At 46.3% G+C, this 17,150-nt stretch overlaps 1 protein-coding gene across 3 annotated transcripts in view; it reads right to left on the bottom strand.

Annotated features, from left to right (window-relative positions):
• AP3D1 (adaptor related protein complex 3 subunit delta 1) overlaps positions 1 to 17,150 on the bottom strand; it is a 57,185-nt gene that overhangs the window by 17,563 nt on the left and 22,472 nt on the right. For 2 of the 3 annotated variants that reach the window (XR_005259826.1, XM_038163720.1), the window contains exons 10-30: positions 16,521 to 16,570; positions 16,072 to 16,120; positions 15,487 to 15,632; positions 14,595 to 14,743; positions 14,273 to 14,503; positions 12,566 to 12,797; positions 12,035 to 12,180; positions 11,768 to 11,909; positions 10,942 to 11,013; positions 10,115 to 10,190; positions 9,182 to 9,381; positions 8,476 to 8,549; positions 7,266 to 7,289; positions 6,021 to 6,231; positions 4,762 to 4,824; positions 4,035 to 4,133; positions 3,123 to 3,272; positions 2,955 to 3,002; positions 2,444 to 2,633; positions 1,295 to 1,383; positions 255 to 340 (exon numbers count right to left, since the gene is read on the bottom strand). Coding sequence is in view for 2 of the 3 variants with exons in the window: in XM_038163720.1 (XP_038019648.1) it covers positions 255 to 340; positions 1,295 to 1,383; positions 2,444 to 2,633; positions 2,955 to 3,002; positions 3,123 to 3,272; positions 4,035 to 4,133; positions 4,762 to 4,824; positions 6,021 to 6,231; positions 7,266 to 7,289; positions 8,476 to 8,549; positions 9,182 to 9,381; positions 10,115 to 10,190; positions 10,942 to 11,013; positions 11,768 to 11,909; positions 12,035 to 12,180; positions 12,566 to 12,797; positions 14,273 to 14,503; positions 14,595 to 14,743; positions 15,487 to 15,632; positions 16,072 to 16,120; positions 16,521 to 16,570 (2,527 nt within the window). In the remaining variant the exon portion in view is untranslated. The remainder of the gene's footprint in view (positions 1 to 254; positions 341 to 1,294; positions 1,384 to 2,443; positions 2,634 to 2,954; positions 3,003 to 3,122; positions 3,273 to 4,034; positions 4,134 to 4,761; positions 4,825 to 6,020; positions 6,232 to 7,265; positions 7,290 to 8,475; positions 8,550 to 9,181; positions 9,382 to 10,114; positions 10,191 to 10,941; positions 11,014 to 11,767; positions 11,910 to 12,034; positions 12,181 to 12,565; positions 12,798 to 14,272; positions 14,504 to 14,594; positions 14,744 to 15,486; positions 15,633 to 16,071; positions 16,121 to 16,520; positions 16,571 to 17,150) is intronic. The other variant, XM_038163721.1, reaches the window with a different exon arrangement.

Here is a 17,150-nt window from a genome sequence, read left to right as displayed (position 1 = left end):
ACCAAGCTCTAGGAAAATGGGTTTACAGCAAATATGGAAATCACACTCCAGAGCCCACTGGAACAACTCGTGCCCTCTTGCTGCCAGAGCTGCCTCTGCTAGCCTGCAGGGCACAGAGCTCCCCCTGCAGAGCCACCCGGAATCAGTCACTGGCCATATCTGAACAGTCACCCCTCAAAGAGACACTGCCCAAACCCCGAGGAGCAGGAGCAGGCAGGGCTCAGCCCCCCAGGGGCAGCAGCACGGGCACTCACCTGTAGCAAGGCGTCGTGATCAAGTATGAAGCACAACTGAAGTGCAATTTGAAATCTAGTTTTTCATGGGTTGAACCTTCATCATTCTGCAACAGGGCAAAGGAGAGCAGCATGTGAGGCAGCCACCCCTACCCACCACACAGGCACCAGCGAGGAGCTGAGGGCTGAGTTCCCCCTGAAATAGCCTGGCTGGGCCTGAAGGATCAATGTGAGAACCATCCCACCACAACATCAGCCTCCTCAAAGATTTGGGCAGCTGCATTGATACATGCACCTACAACAGGTAAGGGATACACTGGGCTACAGTTCTGCCTGCACTCTGCTGAAATAAACTGAGCAGACGGAGTTTAAACTAACACTTGGAGATGTGGTTTTAAAGTTCATTATTTCCTGAGCAAAATAATAAATTAATAGTTCCCAGATTCTCAGGTACTAAAATAGGACTAGCGTGCTATTTTTAAGAAACCCTTAAAATAGAGATAATGGCTGACTCAGGAGTAGCCACAACTGTCTCCATTCATTTCCTTTGAGCTGCTCATACAGCTCTTTCATTAATAACTGCACTGAAATAACATCAGAGACCCACACAGCCTTATCCAGCTCAATACCTATTAAACAATGCCTTCCGCTGACCTCACTCTTGGCCTGGGTTTCCACTCTTAATGACTGCATCTAATTCTCATTTTTGTTTTGCAGCCTTGTACCAGACTGCAGTGTCCAACTGAGTTCAGAAGGAGCAGAGCCTGGTTCCCTCTCTCCCCTCCCCAGCAGATCAGTGCCATTTTCTAGCTGACAATGTGGCACAAGTTCCAGGCTGCCTTGCTCACATGCTGACAGGAATGACAATCTAGGACGTGCTGACGCAGGACTGGGGGCACTCTTTGCACAAGATGTCATGTGAAAATGTTCCTCACAGAATGGGCTGGTGCAGCAGGGATGAAATGATGCCTAAAAAAAGCTTGAGAGCAGAGCTTCCCACCCAAGTCCGGCTCCCTGACGCAGTTCCCAAGGAAGCAGAAGCAGCTGAGAGCTGCACTTACTTTGACTATAAAGGACAGTGTTCCTTTTAACTTCTGAGCCATAACAATACTCTGAAGTGTAAACACAAACTGGGCTTCATTAGAGATTCCTAGTGTGAAGAGAGGAGAGGGAAAAGTCAGGTCAGAACATGGTTTCCAGATCTAAGTATTGGTTAGAATAAACTGACTTATGTGCAGATTATTTTTGAACCAAGTCTGAAATTCTCTGAGTTGGAAGAGAGCTCTACACACAACTGCTGTGATGAGTCAACAATGTTACAGCACTTGCATCTCTCAGGAGCAGCAACTGGAGCTGACATTTGATGGAGGTTATAGAGCAAGTGCCTGGGCAAAGTGTCACAGTGTCACACATTTAAACTATCTGCATTACTGGAATTATATTATAAACATTTCAGAGTAGCTTTCAGAGCTAATTTGAATTCTAATGTTTCTATGTTTTGCTTTTAATATACAAGTCTGTGTCAAGAACTGCCGCATACAGATTTAAAACAAATCTAATACCCCCCTGCTTTCCATGGGGAACTGAAAAGCACCCTGAGGCCACTCCAGCCCTCCGTGAGCTGTTCCAGGACTCAAATTAACTCCTTGGTGAAGGAAGGGAAATTCAGGGAAGTTCACAGATTTCACTGTACTACTGTGCTCTGTACAAAACCATTATCATTCATTTCTGTCCTTAATGCTTCTGGAGGGCTCAGCTGCCCTCCCTGCACATCCTCATCACAAACCTTCGCTGCTAAAGGCCTCTGCCATTCAAACAGTGGGACAAGAGCTCCAGAATAAATCCAGAGTGGATTCTAATGCTCCACAAACCTATTACATTGTTTTATTTTAAATCTCATAGCAAACACATAATGAATTTTGGATTCTTGTAGTCAAATGTGTGCCAGCCTGCAGGCACCTGGAAAAGGAACTCAGACATTTGGACTCCCAGCCCTAGATTAAGGCTTTGCTCTTGCTGTACAGAACCACCTGCATTACAGCCACACTGGGAGAAGGCTTATCCTCTCCAGGGAACTGTGGGAAAGCCCAGCAACACCCAGGCAGAGATGTTTTTTCTGGAAAACAGAAAGAAGTTCAAGCAGCTCCTTCCACAGGAGGGCAGTGCAGGGCCAGCCACACTCCAAGAGCCCTGTGCAAAGCTGTGCATACCAGGGGGGAGCTGGAAGGGCACAGGTATCCCATCGTGTACCGAAGATCCTTCTGGTCGGAGCATTTTAGTGTTGAGAGAGTCCAGGACATTCAGTTCCATGCTCTTAAGGAAGCTAGTGCTTTTGTTCTCAAAGATAACAGACACAGTAACTTGGCTGTCATTCTGGAGGTTTCCTTGAATATCATAGGTCTGCAAACGAAGGGAAAAATGTCACAGGAAAGAGTCAAACTTCAAGAAACAGAACACAGCATGGGGTTAAACCAGGTTCAAAAGGGAGGTACTTTGGTATAGCTATAAGATTATGGAAACACACTGGTGAGCAGCTAAGGATTGGGAAAATATCAACTTAGAAATTGAAGTGGGCCACCCAAAGGAAAGGAAATAGAGCTTGGTTATAGTTCTACCTTCTGGGACTGAAACAGTTCTTCAGTTATGTGATGGCTACATAAAGTCACTGCACCATCCCCAGGGCACACACAGACAACACTCAAACGAACAGCCCGAACTCACCACTTTAATGTATGGGCTTTCAGCAAGAAGGCGGTAACTGGACATGGGCTGAAAAACAGGAGAGAACTCACAGTCACACCAGAACTGATGACTGAAAAGGGCTGTCATGGTCCTCCCTCCCAAGCAGCTGAGCTCTCCTTGTCCCCAGGCCTGGGCACAGCTACTCACTGGTAGTGGCTCATCCTCTAGCGTCCCGTTCTGCACCGACTCCGGGGGCTCCTCCTCGCTGTGATGACTCTTCTTTTTGGATTTCTTTTTATCCTTTGATTTCTCCTCTTTCTCTTTCTTGTGCTTTTTCTTCTTATGCTTGGAGGATTTCTACCAAGAAGAACAAGAAAGTACAACAAACCCTTAAAGAAACCCTTGATTTCTAGCAATGACCCCTCTGCCACACTTCCAACTCCACACTCCCGCTCTCCACACTTCCTGGACTGCACAAAGTTTCCCTTTACTGCAGAACCCAAAACACAGGTACCATCCCTTAAATCCCAAAAGTAACTCCATGTGGAGTCCCAGTAAACCCTGCTCCCCACACCTTATTCCAAAGTAACCTGGGAACAGCACAAGGCCAAATCTCTCCAACTGTTTGGAAGCTCAGCTTTAACTGGACCTGTCCCTTGGCTCAGGGAACAGCCAAACCTCTGACCACGAGGAGGTCACAGCTCCTCAAGGATGCAACATTTATGGGCAGTCGCTGCACTGACCAGATGCTGATGGTAAATCCTGTGTGCTGCTTTTTAAGGAGTTTGAGACAGCAGGAGAATATGGCTGAAAGGTGACAGCAACTTCATAGAACCAGACAATTGTGAAGTTTGGAAAACATCTTTAAGATCACCAGGTCCAGCCATCAGCCCTGTGCCACCACATCCACCACTAGCACATGTCCACAAGTGCCACATGCACAGGTTTTCTGAACGCTTCCAGGGACAGTGACTCACCACTGCCCTGGGCAGCCTGTTCCAATGCTTGACAATCCTTACCATTCAAAAACAATACCAACAACAAAATCTCTCCTAATATCTCATCTAAGCTTCTCCTGGTGTAACTTGAGGCAATTTCCTCTTAACTTGAACCACTTACCTTTCCTTCATCCTCCTCCTCCTCCTCATCTTGTTCATCCCTTTCTTTTTTTACCACTTGAGATTCAGCCACCACAGCAGTGCCCATTCCAGGCTCGCTCTGAGGAGATGAGCAGAAGGATTCTGACACTAATGGAAAGCAGCTGGAACAACCCAATCCCACACCAAAAGAAACTCAACAGTGACAACTCCTCACATCTGTTATTTCAGAAATGACATTAGGCTAACATGGTATCAAGGCTTTAATTTGATGCCTCTGAAACCCAGCCAATATGATCACCTGAGGACATGATTCAGAAGGTTTCCTCCAAGGAATCCATCCCCTTATATCTTTTTGTCTCTTCCTCTAGAATTTCCCATCAAAATTCATGAGAATTTTTCTTTCACACTCTGTCTCTCATGTCTATTAATATTTCTAGAGTCTACCTCATACTGGGAAATAAAACCATACAACTGTATAACATTATACTCATCAATAACAAAATCAACCAAGCCTGGAGCTGCACCTGTATTTCTATTTCTATTCCTTGATCTGTACAGAATGAGCCTCAAGTCTCCCATCACAGCTCCTCTGAACTGGGCAGACACAATATCTCTGCTCCCCAGCAGGAAGTTGAGGAGATGAAGCCGATGTTCCCCGCTGTGCTGCAGCATGACACAGCACTCCTGCACAGCTCCCAGGCAAGGAATAACCAAAGAAGCTTCTTCTGACGGGGGAAGATTCCTACCTGTGGCTGGGATGTGGGAGCAGCTGGTGGAGCAGTGGAGAGCCAGAAATCCAAGTCTTCCCCCTGAATTTCAGGAGGAAAAAAAACCTCCATTATCATTGTTTTTATATCTTTCTTAAAAATCAAATTAAAAACCCAACACCCCCCAACAATAGGAACAAAAAAAAAACCAAAATGAAAAGATCACAAGGATGGAACATCTGCCTTATGAGGAAGGGCTGGCAGAGCTGGGGCTGCTCACCTGCAGAGGAGAAGGCTCCAGGCAGAGCTCAGAGCCCCTGGCAGGGCCTGAAGGGGCTCCAGGAGAGCTGCAGAGGGACTGGGGACAAGGCCTGCAGGGACACCACCCAGGGAATGGCTCCCAGTGCCAGAGGGCAGCCATGGATGGGATCTTGGGAATCAGGAATTGTTCCCTGGCAGGGTGGGCAGGCCCTGGCACAGGGTGCCCAGAGCAGCTGGGGCTGCCCCTGGATCCCTGGCAGTGCCCAAGGCCAGGCTGGATGGGGCTTGGAGCAGCCTGGGACAGTGGGAGGTGTCCCTGCCATGGCAGGGGGTGGCACTGGATGAGCTTTAAGGTTCCTTTGAACCCAAACCAGTCTGGGATTCTGTGACTCTAAAACAATGATGTGCTCCTCATGCACAGATGCTGTCACACATTCAGGAGCAAACACACCAAGAAGCTTCACTCCAGTCTTTGAGCACTTCCAAAGCCAGGCCCAGCTGACAGCAGCTGCCCAGCACCCCCACACCAGGGTAGGGTATCCCTGGCATTCCAAGGGCTGCAGTGCAGATGGGAAGTGCAGCTCTGCAGGAAGTTAACAGGAGCATGCTTCAAATCCTGAGAGCAACTGGCAGCTAACAGCAGGGTTTATAACTGAAAGGTTCTGGACCACATGGGAGACAGGATGCACAACCAATGACACTCACAAAACTAGTTCCAGATATTTTGCTAAGGAGTTCCCCACTTGGAGAACAGACAAAATATCAGCAAACTCAGCTTCCACATGAGCTCTGGCAGATCTGCTGTGTAGGCTGCAGTAAGCTGAATTCTACTAACTTAGGAGGCTAAGGAAGTGTTATTTTTATTAACAGAAATCTTTAAATACCTGCTGCTTTTTACAGTAGTAAAAATTAAAGGAAATAGAGGGTGAATGCATTGAGCTGTTTGAACTGCCAAAAGCAACTGTTCCTAGGTAACAAAATGAACTCAGCAATAAATAACAGCAGGAGCTAAAATAATGCAAATCTTGGAGAATTACCTTTTTTACTTCTTCTTCTTCCTCCTCTACCACTTTTTTTTCTTTCTCTTTCTTCTTTCCTTTATCTCTCTCTTTATCTTTATGTTTCTTTTCCTTCTTTTTGGGTTTCTTGCTCTTCTTCTCTACTAGGGGAACTTCTGAGTCTGGTGACTTCAGGGTCTCGACGTTCCTGTGTCTCTGCACTGGCAGCTTCTCACTGTCTGCTAAGGGTCTTGAAAAGAAAGAGCCCATTACCTGCTGCAAACAGCCTCCCTCAGCCAGATAACCTGTCCGAGACAAGGTGTGCTTTGTTCTTAGGGAGCTGGGCCCCCAAGCCTAAAATCAGTGCATACTTCTGTCCCTGGAGTTTGCTATGCACTGCAGACATTGCCCCTGTGGGTTAGGAGTCAGAGGAAACAACTGGAAGGTGACAGAGAGCCAAGGTCTTGCTGTTTAACCCTTAGAGGTGCCAGCTGGAGGCTGAGGAACACCCACACAGGAACAGCTCCATGTGACACTGTGTTTCCATGGAATCCCTCTCCAAGGAAAGGCAAGGATGTGGAACAGCATTTCCAGCAGAGTGGAAATTTGAGCAGTGGAATGCCAGCATGGCTCCAGCAGCCCTTGAAGGGTGTGGGGTTTGTTGTTCTTGATGAATAGATTGGTCCAATTGGGAATTAATCTAAATAATTTTTGTTTTGGAAGTCTGCACTATGAACTTCTACTCTGCCATCACATTTTGTAAGTTAAATGTAACTTCAGACACCTGTTTCCAAAAAGCACCAACAGCAGGTCATATTTACACTGCATCCTAAATCCACTACTTGGGGAAAAAAACACCACAAAAATTTCTCTCATTCTTGTCAAACATTTCCAGAAACCAGCAAGAATTTCACCAACTGCATATTTTTCTAGTTATTAGCTTTTATTTAATATTAATTTTCACATTGGCACAGCAAACATCACTTCAGGAAGATTTCTAACGGCCTCAAACTGCCTCAATTTTTTTGCTTATATTGCATTAAGAAGCAGAACCAATTAATTTTTCCCTTTCAGACACTAAGGGCAGATTGAACAACAAACAGGCCTCATCTTTTACTATTTCAGACACACCTGTACAGAACAGCATTGGTGCTGAAAGCCAGTGACAAAACAGACTCACAAATGTGAGAGTCTCTGAGTTAACAGCTCCACCACCCTTCAAGGACTTGCCCTGTCCAGAATCAACCAACCTGACAAGGGTCAACACTCAGGAGATATTCTTACCTGGAAGGCTTCCCTGAAACCAGACTGCGTGTGAGCGTGACAGACAGAGCAGTGCAAGCACAGAAAGAAAGAGAAAGGACACAGACATGAGAAACCATGACAGAAGAGCACAGCACTCATGGCACAGGGGAGGGAATGGAAGGAACAATCCACCAGCCCTGGATGCCTCCTGGAGCACAGCACCCAGGATCTGCTCTGCTGGGTGTGCCCAGTGCAGCTGAGAATCACCATGCAAATACAGGGGCTACAGTCAGAGATTAATTTCCTTTTATACATTTGTCCCTGCAGACTTTGACTGGCCTTCCAAAAACAGAAGTTCCTCAGAAACTGTTTTATTCACTTTTTTTAAAATGCCGTGGCACTTTTTCACAAGGTTCTGAGGGGCCAAAGCCCTATAAATTTGGAACAGCAAAAAAAGGCACAGACTCAAGTATCAGAGGAAGAGAGAGATCCTACACACACCCACACGGGCCTGCAGTCTTCAAAAGTGTACAGGAGGCATCCCTGGACCATAAATCAGCAATTCTTTTTTGCGTGGTGATTTTGTAAAAGAGCAACTAAAAAAAATCCAAACCAATGTCCACGTGCAATACTGCACAGCCCAGGGCTCACGGTCATGAGGATGCAGGGGCTCAGGGCTGGCACTGACACAGGCCCAGAGCTGGGGGGGACCAGCCTGGGCACAGGTGTGACAAGCAGCTCAGTCACATCAGAACAACACTTCACTACAGTGGGACCACGCTGAAGGGCCACAGGGCAGTGGGGTGGGACAGCCTGGGTGTTTCTGGTCAGTGATCACAACATGGGCTTGCCACGGACACAGAGCTTGAGGGGGACAGAGGGACACAGGTCACACTCAATGCCAACACAGGTGACAGTAGAGACACGGGACACCCAAACCTCAGAGTAACCCACACCTGATCCAGTGACACTGTCTGTGCTTCCAGACTCCTTCAGTCACACTCACACTACATTCAGTGACTCCCCTGCCCCTCCCAAACCTCTCTAATATTCAGGAGTTGAGATTTTGTCATCCAAGCTGCAGTGGGAGCCAAAGCTGGATGAGCACCTGAGGTTTCATCAAAGCCATGGGGAGAGCCTTCAGCCTTTTCCCTTGGTGGCCTGTAGTGCCTTGGCCTGATCAGCCCCAGCCCTGCCCTCAGGCATTCCCTCAGCAACTCTCTGAACTCACACACAAAACTGCACTTACTTATCCAGGTCTATGTCAAGCGCCTTATAGGGATCATTGGGATCTTTGTCATCTTCATCACTGGGCAGAGCATTCTGCAGGAGAGTACAGGGACATCCACTGAGGCAGCAAACCACTGGCAATTTTCAAACTCAAGCGTAACACCACCCAAATTAATTTTTTTGAGCTTGTGAAGCCTGCAGCAGGCCAGCTGCAGTCAGGCACAGTAAGTTATGGGAACAATGCACTTCAATGCAGCATCCAGTTTCAAGATTAATTTGGAACAGAAACCCCTTCTTCATGAACAGCAGGACTTGAATTGCTGCTGTTCGGTTTTGATTAAAGGAAATTTTAGAAACAAATACAGATGACATCATTAGCATCTGCAATTAATTATCAGCTGCAAAGCTGCTGACTAGACAGCAAGTTACTGTCAAAGTGAAGCAGCAGAGCATAATAAATCTATTTGGACAGTGTTACTTTTAGAGCAGGGATGAACATTGTTTTGTTGGTTTTGACTTTTTTGATAGCTTCAGTGGCAATTTTTGTCTTTTTGTTAAAAAAAGACAGTAATTTCTTCCCCTGCAAAGAACAGCTTGGGATCATCTCAGTCATTTCTGAAACAGCTCTGGAACTGCCACATCACAAACTGGCTGCAGTTGTGGGGGCAAAAATCTCTCAAGAGCTGCACACAGATAAATCCCAGACCCCAAGCACAGGAACGGACCTCTGGCATCTCCTCTGTGATGATGTCGACGTGGTGAGCTGGAGCAATGTCCTCCTCACTCTCTGTGTGCAGGGAGTTGTGGCGATGGTGTTTCCCTCTCTTCTCCTTTTTCTGTTTTTTCTTTTTCTTGTCTTTCTCCAGTTTCTGTTTATGCCTTCGCTCTTCTTCCAATTTCACATACTGGTCTGACATGGGCATTCCTGGGGGAAAGCCAAGCTGCTTTCAGGTACAGAGCACATGGACTGAGCACTGAAACAACCACATCAGGAGTGTGCCCTGCTCCTGCTTCCAGCTTCCCAGAGCCAGCTGGATCCACACCTCTCCGTGCTCCCACATCATCTCACACAGCCCCCAAAGCATCAGCTGTGCTGTCCACTGCATCTCTCCAGAAACAGGACAGAGCTCAATCCTGCCCTCTGATTCCTGGCTGCATTATTGCATTACAAGGAGCACCCAAACATTTAGATTTTAAGGAGAATTGGTGACATTGCTGCTGTACTTGCAAGGTAAGGCACTTTATCAACAACTTTTCTATGCTGTATCCAACCACTCCTTAGATACACAACTACTTCTGATAACTGAAACAAGATACTCAAACAGTATCTCTACCATTAGATTCTACTTCATGTCTCCTCCATCAGACCTCTAACATATTTTCAAGGTGACTGCTCCACTCAGAACAGTGGTTCCTCTGTGTGTTACAGACCTGGCTGCATGACATTCCTAATCACAGAACTATTCCTAGTTTTATCTTGAAAGGAACTCAGACTGCAAAGTGCTATTTTCAAATGTAAATTAAGGAGATATATTTAAGACTCTAATGAAAGTGTGTTCCTTGACCTTCAGAACCTCAGGTGGAAGATCTAAGAAGGAATTATGACTTTTGCTAAACTAAATTTCTTTAATTCATTTTAAAAGATTAGCTGTGCTTACCTGGAACTTTTAATGGGACAGAAAGGTCAATCTGGACCACAGGAATATGTTCCACCCCTGGTGTGTCTTGGTATCGCTGGGAAAAGAAAGATATGTCACTTTCTGAGCACTGCCAGCACAAATTTCTGTAAACAGGCATATTACAAAACATCAAGCAGTTCAATCCATGAAGTGAACATTTCAAAAGATAGGAATGGAAGAGCCTGTTAATAACTCTGTGTGGCAGCAGAGTGTGTTTTAAAGACAGTTGATAACTATTATAAAGGACCCTACCCTTAGCTACTGTTTTTTAACCCCACTACTGCCTTGAAGAAATACTGCAGCTCTCTGAAGAACTTCTGGTTTGTTTTATTGCTAATAACTTGCCACTTCAGAAGATAAATTTGGAAACTGGAGTTGAGGAACATGGGGCAGTCCTTCAGATATTGAGAGACACAGAGGGAATAAAGGAAGTTCTTTCCCTGAAAAGGGTATTCAGGGACCACAACAACTTTCTGATCCATAAAATAAAGTGTGAGTGCCAGGGTCACCCTCTGCAGGGCTCTGAGCGAGGTGCCTGGGGATGTGAATGTTGCTATCACCCAGGGCTGGGACAAACTGTGCAGACTCTCTCACAGGCTGCTCTGGGGGTACCAGGTCACTCAGGAGATTCTCAGCACAAACAGGATTTATAGAAACAGTTGTAGGCAGCCACCCCATTATAACGTGGGAAAGGGAAAGGGCAGAGGAAATATCAGAATGTCCTGGAGGATGCTGCAGCTCTGATATTCAGAGATCCTTCACACAGTGACAGCAGAGTCCAGTGAGATACTGCAATTCAGACTCACCTTCTGAGGGGAAGGAGAGCTTTTAATATAAAAGGGGTTGTTTGCCTGTTCTTGTTTCCGGGCTTCTCGACGCTAAAAGCAAAAGAGGATTTGCAGTTACAACGTTTGTTTGTAAGCAAAGAGAGAAAAGACACCAAAGTGCAAAACAAAAACTCCCTGCATTTTTGGAACAATACATAACTACTGTGAAAAGACCAGAGCAGAGCAGCTTGTGTGTGTTAAAGCAGTTCTGAGTTACTAGACATACTAGGACAGAACTGCAGGTACCATTACCAATTCCCATCCCTGGCAATGCCCAAGGCCAGGCTGGAAAGGGCTTGGAGCAACCTGGGACAGTGGAAGGTGTCCCTGCCCAGGGACGGGGGGTGGAATGGGATGAGCTTTAAGGTCCTTCCTGTCCCAAGCCATTGTATATGATATTATAACTAATATTCCTTAGAACACCCTTCTTGGCTTTTTAATTATAGACTAGAGATAATAACTTCCCAGACATTAATTTTTGATGGCAATTGGAATGTTCCTGTTTTCATTTCTGCAAGCGGAGGAAGAAGTGAAGATCCATATAACAACAAATTCTCTCTGTGAAAGCAAAGAGGCCAGAGGCAGGAAAGGTGGGATCACAGCTGAGCACAAGCATGTTACAGTCATTCACAGAGGCTGCTCAAGTCCATCAGCATCAGCTCACATCAGCAATCACCGTTCCTGAGCTATGGAGAGCAGAAGGGCTCCCTGGCTATATGGAGAATCCACAGCAGCCCCCACTGCTCCAGCACCACTTAGATTACTACTGAATTATGTAGGGAAAAGCATTTGAACATTCACTCACTCTGGCCAGTTCCTCTTCATCTATTTCTGGCTGTCTGTGTCTGGAATGCCTTTGTTCCTCCTCATGAAATATTGTTTTGGGCTTTTCATCTTCAGACTCACTGTCTGATGGAGGCTCATTGATCCAGGCATCAAGGTCCAGGCTGGGAAGAATTGCAGCAAACAAACAGCTTGACTCAGTACCCCTGAATATTTCAGTGTCTCATCAAATAGTTTGCTTTATTATTCAAAGTTTAAATAATGGTTTGGGAAAGAGAAGGAACTTTACCCCTCTGGAACAGGGACCTTCTTCTGTGCTTTAGGAGCCACAGGGTTCAGCTCACCAGCAAACAGGGCTATCACTTCCTCAGCTACAGGAACTTCTTTTACTTGTAGCTTCTGAATGTATTTTATTAGCTGCAAGATGCAAGAAGCCTAAAAAAATGCAGAAGTGGTTTCAGAGTAATGTTTAAGAAGCTGAACCAGGCAAATCGACTGAAGTCAACAGAAGGTGTTTTACTCCATTAAGGGACTTAAGAGAAGCAGCACAAACTGCAGGTTTAGAGCAAATGTAAAAAGTCCATATTAAGCTTCTCTTTTAGCTGGGTCCTTTTGTGCCCTTAAGTGCCTAAATAATTTTAAAATTAAATTGTTTTGAGTGAAGATCTTGCTGGCGGCCTTCAGAGATGGCATCAAACTGCAATAAGATCTGGGCTTTGTCACTGATAACAGCTTACAGAAAATGTGCACAGCCACAGAGAACCACAGACCTGCTCCAAGGCTCCCCATGATAAACCCCAAAGTCATTTCATTCTCTTACCCTCTCCTGAACCTCCAGATCTGCACTCTGCACAAACTGAGGCAGGCGCTCGATCATCAGCTGTGTAATTTCCTGAGCTGCTTCCTTTTCCCCAGCCTGCTCCTTCTGCTGCAGGATGGATGCATAGAGCTTCACCATGTTCTGCACGTAAACAGCCTGGATGTGGCCTGGCAGGGTTGTAACTTTGGGCCTCAACATTGCTTCCAGGGTTTGGTTTGCTTCCTCGAGGTGTCTGTAAGGGCAGAATACACAGATGAAAGGCAAGCAAAAATAAAATCCAACAGGCAGTGCTTAATACACAAAGGAATATAGATGACAGCACTTTGTTTTAACAGATCTCATGCTCTTACTCAAAATTATCTGCTCACAACTAAATGGAAGATGCACAAAAAAGGTACTGGACTATTACAAAGTGAAAGCTAAGTTGTTTCATTGTTTCTCAGTAAAAATGTGATAACACTGGAAGAGTATATTTTCTAACTTCTGCATCTGCAGTTTTCTTTGTACAGCTTTTTTTTTTTTTTTTTTTTTTAGAAAATGAAGATCTGAGCTGTACCAGCTTTCCCCCAGTATCACACCTCACACCTATAGTGTGAATTTAAACTGGAGCCAGTGTTCAGAGTGGCAATTAGGAGACACTAAACCAGCTGGTAAGAGGACACTCCAGTACCACAGCTGCCCAATCTACCAGAATAAAAGCTGGGTAACAGCTATATCTCCACAAGCAAGAGACAAAAAAATCTGTTGAAGCTAAAAAACCCTATTGGTACAAGAACACTGAAAATGGTGCTACTGTGGGCAACAAAAAATTTTGAGCAAAAAGATGACAGCTTTTAATTTCCAGGAAGGTAGGGCTCTGCAGAAACCTTTTAACAAGGGCAAAACAGGGAGAAGACAAAGAACTAATTCAAACATGGTGACTGCACATGTTCCCTATAATATAAATGGGGGTAGATGATGAAGGAATTCCTTCAATGTTTTAAGATCTAACAGCTTATACCTACAATACCTGAAAGATCCAAAGCTGTTGGAGAGTGCCCAAAGGAGGGACACAGAGCTGGGGAAGGGGCTGAGGAGCAGCTGAGGGCACTCGGCTCGTTCAGCTGGAGCACAGGAGACTGAGGGGAGGCTCCTCGGGGCTGCAGCTCCTCCCCAAGGCAGGCACAGGGCCAGGGGCTGAGCTCTGCTCTGGGACAGGGACAGGAGGCCAGCAAGGGCTGCAGCTGTGCCAGGGCTTGCCATGGAGCTCAGGGAAAGGTTCTTCCCCCCGAGGCTGCTGGGCACTGCCCAGGCTCCCCAGGGAATGCTCCCGGCCCCAAGGCTGCCAGAGCTCCAGGAGCGTTTGGACAGCGCTGCCAGGGGGGCTCAGGGTGGGGTTGTTGGGGTGCCTGTGCAGGGACAGGGGCTGGAATCAATGATCCCTCTGGGTCCCTTCCCACTCAGGATATTCCAGGATTCTGTGATTCACTACTATGGCTTCCGGCATGAGTGGGCAAGGCTGGACAGACAGGAAAAATGAGCAGATAGTTAAAAATGTGTTGGCTAGCAAGAGCTGAGGAGTCTATAGTGTGAGGGAACGGGAAAAACAACCACTTTGGTGGCATTAAGGTACATCCTCTGAACCCTGTCTCAAAAACACCCTTCAGGTACCAGAAGCTTGGCCCAAAAGCTGCCCCTCAGAGCACACCAGGCTCTGCCTGCACTTACTCAGAGAACTCCCCGCAGATCCAGGCAGCAGCATAGAGCACCTCACAGATGCCGTTCCTCTGGGTGTTGCTGGCGATGAGGTGGGCGTTGTCCAGCAGCATGGCCATCTGGGACACCGCGAACTTGCGGATGGCTTTCACTCTGATGGCCACATCCAACATCTGCGCCGCGATCAGGTGCCCGTGCCTCGTGCCCTCCAGCCGGGTCAGCTCCACCAGGATGCTAATGTACCTGTGGAAAGGGGAAGGGATGGCTGGGCATCAGAGCACAACCCTGCGCTACCTTTGTGATGAGCTCCAAGCTGGCAGCTGAAAGCACTGACCATTCAAAGTTTGTGATGTACTGATAGTTGGACTGGCTGCAGATGTCTATGATTTTGGTCAGCAGCTCATCTCGGTACGTCGTCCCTTCGGCTTTATCCACGTGAATCATCAGTTTCTTCACAATCTCCATCAAGTTCTTCTTGGAGACCTGTTAAAGAGGTGGTGAAGGGTTCAACCACTTTCCTACACAGCCAAGTCCTTCCAGTTCCAGTAAAGCAGCTGCTGGCTCTTTGCTGGACCCATATCATGTTAACAAGAAACCAGAACCAGCTCTGTGGGCCCCAATCCACAAATAAACCTCTCTACAACTGTTCAATGTTTTTGTCAAAGAAGAGCCAGCATAAGTTACAAGGTGTTTAAGAAAAGACCGGATGTGGCACTTAGTGCCACGGCCTGGCTGACAAGTGGTGTTAGGTCACAAGTCGAATGGGATGGTCTCCAAGGTTTTTTCCAATCCAGCTAATTCTGTGATGACCTTGCTGTGGGAGAGCTGAGGATCAGAATTACTATCAGCAATACATAAATCCAAGAGAAAGTTAATCTTTTACGGCCAGATTAGCAAGTTTAAGAGTTTAAAACATTTTTGCTTACAAAGAAAACAAATTTAGGAGTCATTAACATCCAATGGAATTGATTTCAAAATGGGTGATTTCCAACAGGGCCTGAACTGAGAAACTCCATCCAGTCTGAATCAGAACTTTTAAAGCCCTTACGCTGAGCCAGATATTCTACTAGTCCTAAGTAGGACTAGTAAAGGACTGCCAGAAAAGATATAGGAGATGTTCTCAAAAGTCTGCTGTGGAGTGGGCAGAGAAAGTTGCACGTTCTCCTTAAACACCACCTTCCTAAAGGGTCAGTGGGGCTGCTGAGGAAATAAACGTAGGAACATACCATGCCATAGAGGAGATCTAAAGCTCTGAGTCGGATGGACTCATCTTTGTCATCCAAACATTGGAGAATGAGATCCTTGTGAGACTGAACTGACTTGGGGTGCGTTTTCAGGATTTTGGACATAGCTAACAGGCCCAGGTACTTCACTGTGAAAGACAAAATAAAACTTCTTTCCAAATATAGAAACACTGTTTTGGGCTGAGCATGAAATCTTAAAGCTAAAAATTTCCCAGTATTCTTTGCAGCCACTAAAGTAAGTCAACACTCTGGCATTTTACTATTATGCTCACTCTGCTGAAAACAGCTGCCACTGCTCTCCAAGCAGCCAGTCTATAAAAAGGGAGATCCCAGAGCATGGAAAGAACTGCTTTAGATTTACAAGACCACAAACAGCAGTAATAATTGCTGTCACTTGTTTTTAAAAATATTATTACAAAGAAGTCCTCACCATCAAAAGTTATTTCCATATTTAACCCCCTGGCAACTGTTTACAGCACTCCAGGCACTACAACCCCTCTGAGGCTGCTGCAGCATCTCCCCAGTGCTTGGGGCCAACACCTCCATGAAGACAAGCACCATACTTACAGTTCTGGTCAGAATCTTCTATCAATATCCTCAACTTCTGCACACAAAGCTGGAAAAAAAGACCACACCGTTTTTATTACACGTCTTAATTAAAATAAGTCTTCATGAAGTTTACTCAATACACAAGGAAGTATCTGACCAAGACCCGAGGTCTACAGGTGAGAGGGTTTTGTTGCATTAACAGACTTCCAAACAAAAGGAACCTCTGTATGACTGTACTGACAGCAGGATATGAATAAAGAGTTGGGAAAACTCTCACACTCTGCATTTTAGAGTGACTTAAGTAGGAAAATTTATACAGGGAATGCTTCAATCTGCAGGATTGCACAGTGAGAGCGCTTCAGGGAGCTACTGCTGTAACTTCTGGCAGGAGAACACAATCCCATTTTCCCTGGGCCTTGGGTCCCCCAGCAGAGCAGAACAAACAAGCCCCAAACCCAGGGTCCCACCTGGATGCTGGCGCTGTGGTTGGGCATCCCCGAGGACAGAGAGATCAGAACTGAAACAGAAGCACAAATTCCAGTCAGTATTTCTGTGCTGGGAGTGACTGCAACACCACCCGACAGCCCACAGCCAGCCCAGCTCTCAGGGAAAGGTGCTAGGTTACTGGCTGCCTGTTTGCCTGGACTTTTGGGGGTCTGGGGGAAGGAGAGAAGGTTGTGACAAACTCACAGTTTCATATACCACAACAGTAATAATAAGAGGGCTGGAAAAAAGTGTAAAGGTGGAAACAGCTGCAACAGCCCAGTTAAAGCTGCTCTTTTTTGCTGTCACTAAGGTTTATTTCACTGACATGACACAGCAGTCAAGGCTGTTAATACGTCAGCAGCTGAATTTTTAACTGTGCACTTTCCTACTGCAATGGGATGCAGCAATGGATCCTGGAGTTTAATGTGATTAGATTGGAGCCAGCCATTGTTGATTATACGGGACACTTGAAAGCTCTGGTAGCACACAGCCCCACTGCAGAAAAGGTGGGCTCACCCTGGTAACTGCTGCTGGCACAGCTGTGCCTGAGCAGGTGCCATGTGCTGCCCTCTGTCCCTGCAGGGAAGCTGTGCTGGACACTGTCACCTCCA

The sequence above is a fragment of the Motacilla alba genome, chromosome 28, assembly GCF_015832195.1.
Source record: "Motacilla alba alba isolate MOTALB_02 chromosome 28, Motacilla_alba_V1.0_pri, whole genome shotgun sequence".
Lineage (NCBI taxonomy): Eukaryota > Metazoa > Chordata > Aves > Passeriformes > Motacillidae > Motacilla > Motacilla alba.
The sequence above is the reverse complement of the archived record's forward strand: the minus strand, read 5'-3'. Positions and strand labels throughout refer to the sequence as shown.